The sequence below is a fragment of the Podarcis filfolensis genome (genome assembly GCF_964270895.1).
Source record: "Podarcis filfolensis genome assembly, chromosome: 2".
NCBI lineage: Eukaryota > Metazoa > Chordata > Lepidosauria > Squamata > Lacertidae > Podarcis > Podarcis filfolensis.
In genome coordinates, this window is record NC_139605.1 from 48,017,610 (window position 1) to 48,023,943 (window position 6,334).

Sequence of the window (6,334 nt, forward strand, 5' to 3'; positions counted from 1 at the left end):
ACCTATTGTTTCAAGCCTTTTCAGAATACAGAATTCTGGTGCTTTTCTAGATGAAAAAAAACTATGCAACTCCATTATGAAAGTTAAAGAGACAAATACAGTGGTACCACTGGTTACATACTTAATTCGTTCCGGAGGTCCATTCTTAACCTGAAACTGTTCTTAACCTGAAGCACCACTTTAGCTAATGGGGCCTCCCACTGCCGCCGTGCCACCGGAGCACAATTTCTGTTCTCATCCTGAAGCAAAGTTCTTAATCCGAGGTACTATTTCTGGGTTAACGGAGTCTGTAACCTGAAGTGTATGTAACCTGAAGCGTATGTAACCTGAGGTACCACTGTAAAGGGATAGTGAGTCTAACTAAGTAACTAACTAACTAACTGCTGGCAAAAAAATCCTGTAAGTATAGTTCTGCTACCAGGATGTTCACACCAGCTCGAGAAGGGAGGTGACTGACTTTCACCAATCTCTCATTCTCTCTCTAACCCCTTGAAAATCTGTTTTATCTCCATTGACTGAACCATGACATTCACATACCCAGTGCTTTCCAATGCTGTCGCAGTACATAACTGTAGATCCAAAGCACAAATCCATTGTAATTTATTTTATTTTTATTTGGGTACACCGTACTCTGGGTACACTGTGGGGTTTTTTGGTGGTTTTTGTCATCAGCCTTTGTAAAAATTATGAAGATCCATGAGGATCACTTGTGGATCAATGCTTCTATAGTGCTAGAAAACATCAGATCTGTGATCTTAACTGTGCAGTCTACCACTGGAAGCTTTAATTTTGTGGTTGTAGAGGATGCGTAAAATCATGCAAATTCAAGGTCTGTTTTAGTTCTGCTGGATCAGACTTTTGCCTAGACCCCTTATAAAAGCAAGGACTTGTGTTCATGAGTGTCTGTCTGTCGAGGAGCAAGGAAGAGAGACACTGACCTGGGGAAGTGGGGAGGAAAGCAACCAAAGTAGTGGTGTCAGAGTAATCTCTCAGAATTCCAAAAGGCCAGAAAGGATAGCAACCCTTGCTGTTTGCCCAGAAATAAGACCCACTGGACTCAGTACGACTTACTTTTGAGTACAGATATACAGTGGTACCTCGGGTTACATATGCTTCAGGTTACATATGTTTCAGGTTACAGACTCCGCTAACCCAGAAATAGTGCTTCAGGTTAAGAACTTTGCTTCAGGATGAGAACAGAAATTGTGCTCCGGCAGCGCGGCAGCAGCAGGAGGCCCCATTAGCTAAAGTGGTGCTTCAGGTTAAGAACAGTTTCAGGTTAAGTACGCACCTCTGGAACGAATTAAGTACTTAACCCAAGGTACCACTGTATAGGATTGAAGTGTTTGGCATTTATATATAAAAAAGCAAACAAACCTGTCTCTATGTCAAAAACAAGCATCAATTCTCAAAACACCTAAGCAAAAGCTATACATTTCCTACACCACCAATCAAGTATCATCAATGTGCATGCTCTAATATGCATGTGAACAAGAAAAGATAGATGATACTGTTCATTTTAGCACTCAACACTCATACCACACAAATTAATGATTTATGTAGAAACTGGTTCATTGGCATCTCCTAGATAAAATCCTAAATCCTCAAACCATATTTTGCCCCACTTGATTCTGTGATTTGAACAATGATCAATTTGTTTATTTTAAGTATAAATGCAAATTTAACCATGGGCAGAATTCAACTGAATAGCTGTGCTAGCAGAAGTCTCACTAGCACAATGGGGCTTTCCCCCTTTCCTCCCCCTGTGCCCCCCCCTCAAGTCAGGGGGTACTGGGATAATCCTCATGTCATCATGTGGGGCAAGGAAAAGGAAGATCATTCCAACTGGCAAGAAGAAATGTGTGCGCTGATGGAATGATCATAATAGTGCAATGTTGACTTTGTCCCATGGTCTCTAATATCTCAACTAAATTTAACATGGAAGAAGTGAAGTTCTGAGTCAGTATTGCACTAACCACTGAAAAGCAGTACTTAGACCCTCAAAATAATAATAATAATGAGCTTCTGTGTTCTTATGTAAACATATTTCTTATTTTGCCCTGACGAACGTATACCTTGAAGTAGGAAATTTGCTTGATCATGTGGCATAAAAATGACACCCCCAGCTTTGTCAACAGCATGTAACAAAAACAGCATGAGGAATTGACTAACGCTAACCAACAAGAATCATTGTTAATACAGAAGAGCTTGTTTTTCTGCCACTGTGTAGCAACAGACGACAATAAAGAAAAGCAAGTAAACCTACACACTGTGCTTTTAAGAGACGTAGCAAACCAAATGGGCCAAATTCATGATGGTGCTTCGCAGTACAGAAACACAAAATATTTTGGCCCTGAACTGTTGGCAGAGAAACAGGAAATAAAGATTCACACTTTCTGTGCTGCTTTGTAGACAGGCTACCCAATAGTTTCCCTCATGTTGTTTAACGAACACAATCCCCATCTCTTTTGGCAGTGTTTGAATCTTTACAGTATAGTTGTTTACAAATGTCTTAGGTCAGGATAGAACTAGGCATTGTAAGTGTACTCAATAGGTTGAGCACACATCATAGTCCCTCCCACTTCTGCCAGCACCTCTACTTTTCCACGTTTGAAGAGCATCACCTCTATGCCAAAGCATAACCTACTAGCCATATAGTATGGGAGGTTACTCTTCAATGGACAATCCAAATCTCCCCCTGACCACATGGAACTGGTTGCACAATTGCTTAGATTCTGGTCTTAAAGCTTATCTGTAAATAAATTACTCTCATATTCAATGGCCTTAGTCCCAAAAGTGTGCCTAGAATTGTAGCCTTATTACTTTAAGGGAAGTGGAACTGTGTATAGCAAACTACTGTCCATGGACCACCAGTGATCCACAAGTTTCATTCATGTGATCCACAAGATGTCTCTGGATTTGTGGATGAAGATGGAAGGTAGCATATCCATCATTTTTAATATCTATGCTGATTATTAATTGTACTTTTCTTATTTTATTTCTACTATTGTACTTTATTGTATTATAATTTGAATTCTGTGAAATTACAGTTGCTAAAAGAGGCAGAAAAATCATTAGGTGGTACACCAAAAATATAAGCAATGTCCAAATGGTCCTTGGGGGGGGGGTTGGGAACCACTAGAGCAGGGGGTTCCAAAATTGAGGTTCATGAACTTCATTAAGGTGACACACAGTGCCTCTGCATTAAATATTAATTTACATTTCAAACTGTATTTTATTGCTTCTTTTATATCTTATATTGTTTTTATTGTATTGCAATTTCAGTTCAATGAAATCAATCAGCATCTAGCACAGTGCATTATAATTGCTACAACTGTCAAGTTGTATTTTCTTATCATTGATCATATGTGCATATAGGCATATATGTTTCTTGCATGGTATAGTTACTATTATGAATGTGATCCATAAATATATACCTAGAATAGATAATATCTAGAATATTTTGTCATTTAATAATCTAAGGATAATACCTAATCCAAATTACATTTCATCCTGCCTCACAATATCACAGTACTGTACTGAATACTGTTTAGAGTTTGCTGTAGTGGTATGTCCCTTCTTCAGTTTACAATCCACCCTCTTTTCCTTTGAAAACATTGATCATATTTGCCTCCTTGTGCTATTACAGAGCAGAAGTTCTTCAAGTTTAGCATTCAGGACAGGATCCAAAGAACCATGCTACTAGCTCTACTCATCCCAAACATCCTTGACTTGTGGTTCTCAAGAATCAGTTACCTCTCCCCCAAACACACACAGAGTAATGAAACATAGCAAAATACTATTGTAACACTTTCAAAAGCAGCATTTACTGTGGCATGACTTTAAGAATTACTGTTCAAATGTTTAAAATGTGGAAAATTCAATCGATCCTCAGATATATTAACACCTGTTTACAATGAGCAAAGCAAAATAGAACTATCCATTCCATGTTGACTGCCCCAAGAACAGCATTCAGAGGTTCTTTCTGACACAGAGAAATGATGGTCTTATAAAAGCACTTCACTGTGTGTTGAATTGTGGTTGATGGTTATATTTCTGAATACTAACATAGCTAGTAGCCAATGGCAGACCTTAAAATCACTTTTAGAAGCTATTTAAAGCCGGTGGTCATCACAGAGCTCCATGGCAATACAAATGAAGTCTACCTAATTTGTAAAAACAAAAACTTGAGGTTGCTGTGCCAACACCATGCCAAGACAGCATTGAACTCCATCTGAATAGATATGCTTAAGGTTGCACTGTGAGCATAACTTCAGTATGCAACATAAAATCTCTATAACTGTATAGAGTACAGTATATGTGACAGTATAACCGGTAATACTTTCCAAAGTTATATTAACAAAAAGTCTAGTGGCACCTTAAAGACTAGCAAATATATGTGCATGCACACACACAAACACACAAATGCAGTCAATATAACAGTTTCTTTCTTCACTGTCCACCATGCAGTTAAAGAAGTGCTGTCTATAAAAGATCTTGCACAATGCACATGTTATTTGGGTGCTTCTATATGGGGGCTTAATTTGGAAATGGGCCATTGAGATTTGCAGATAGAATGTTAGCAACAAGTGTTGTTGTTGTTAACATCGGATATCCCTTAGAAATTGTACATCTGGATTAAATGTTCAAAATATACAGTCTGACATTTTGAACCCAACAACATGAGGATGCTGCTAAATACCTGCATGTCTGAGGAACTCTAACCCCACAATAAACACCCATGTGGTAGCACTGCTTTGCTAGGAGACATTTAACATGGATTAACATGGATTTTGTCTAAACTCTATAATATTCACCAGCAACAAGCTTTAGGAAAAGAAACCTTCTGCCTGAGAGCCAAAACTGATATTTGTCATTAAAGGTTTTTTTTAAACAACAACACTTTCAAAGGGTTCAAAGGGGTTGCATGGTGTGCTTTCAATTCAGTCTAGCCAACAAACCTGTCCTTTTATCAACATGACTCTACACAGTCACTACATTAATCTAAATTCCATACTGCAGGTGGAGCATTTTACATGCCATGCTCACACCTGCCTGAATGCTAGCATACACTGAGAAAACCTCTTTTTCCTGACATTAAGCGCACAGACCTTTCGGCGATTCCCTAGGGCATGAAAGCTATGCATTTACACATGATGCCATCTTACCTCCTCCATTTTTGTAGCAGAGATACGGGAATCGCCACACGTTTCCCAGCCCAATAATCTCCCCAGCCACAGAAAGCACAAATTCAACCTTATTGTTCCAGTGGCCTCTTTCATGCACTTTCTTATCGTTACTGTGGACCAAGTTGGTACTTGAGGCTTCGGGGTCCAGAGCATCCTCTGGCTTGCCATTAATTATAGGAATAGTCTTTTCAGCTGTCATGACTCTTTCCAGCCTGAAGGAGAAGGAGAAAAGGGAGGGGAGATAGTAAGGAAGGTTTGGGTGTTGAGACATCCCTTTCTACTTGGTCAACACACCGCTTGCTTTGCATCTCCCGTTTCACAAAAGCCTCAATAAAAAGCGCAGGAGATGCAAAACTTTGCCAGATCCCTGCTGCTGCTGCTGGGATTATTTAGCGCGATAAATACAAACGGAGACAAGGAGCATTGCGCTCCCTTTTCCCACAATCCCTCCCCTGACCAAATGCAGCAGCCTTGCAAACCTGCCATGCATCCCTGGGGCTGCCCTGCATCTTCCTAGGGTGAATGTAACGCGTGGGGAGGAGGCCGGATTCTTCGACTCACCCAGGACTCTGCCTGTGCTGTTGGGAGAGGGAAGAGGTCGGTGCCGGGCTCGCCGCTGAACCTTCGGGCTGCGTCCCTCTTCGTCCTGTTGCGCCGTCAAACTGGGCAGAGGGGGCCCGCGGCGAGGCAGGCGTCCGCGGCGGAGGCGGCAACCGGGGCTGAGGGGGAAAGGCTCGTGATAGGCAGGGACGTCTGGTCTTCTCCCTGGCCGCTGTCGCTGCCTGGGAAAGGCTGGGGTGCTCCTGGGCTGGCCACGCTGCTGAGGGGAAATTTGCAACTGCTCGGCGGCGCTCGCGGAGGAAGACGCACAACACCCGCCCCCTCCACCCACCTCAGTCTGTCCCACCAGCTCTCCCGCCTCCCCTCCTCCTCCCCGCTTCGCTGCCAGCAGAACAGCACAAGCCCGCGCTCCACCTCCTCATAAACGACGACAAATATATATGTGTCTATTCCCACACGCCCCTCCACCTCCCATATCCTCCCCACCCCCCGTTCCCGCCTTTAGGACATCTACGAGCTGAGGGAAGCAAGGGGCGGGGAGCCCAAGAGCTACTAGCCATGGCCACATGGACGCGGGAAGCTGA

The 6,334-nt window shown here is 42.1% G+C and overlaps 1 protein-coding gene across 1 annotated transcript in view; it reads right to left on the minus strand.

Annotated features, from left to right (window-relative positions):
• Nucleotides 1-6,129, minus strand: part of SLC6A11 (solute carrier family 6 member 11) — a 96,737-nt gene extending 90,608 nt beyond the window's left edge. The window contains exons 1-2 of the mRNA XM_083603403.1: nucleotides 5,751-6,129; nucleotides 5,169-5,401 (exon numbers count right to left, since the gene is read on the minus strand). Coding sequence (XP_083459529.1) covers nucleotides 5,169-5,388 — 220 coding nt within the window. The 5' untranslated portion in view covers nucleotides 5,389-5,401; nucleotides 5,751-6,129. The remainder of the gene's footprint in view (nucleotides 1-5,168; nucleotides 5,402-5,750) is intronic.
• Between the last annotated feature and the right edge of the window lie 205 nt (nucleotides 6,130-6,334).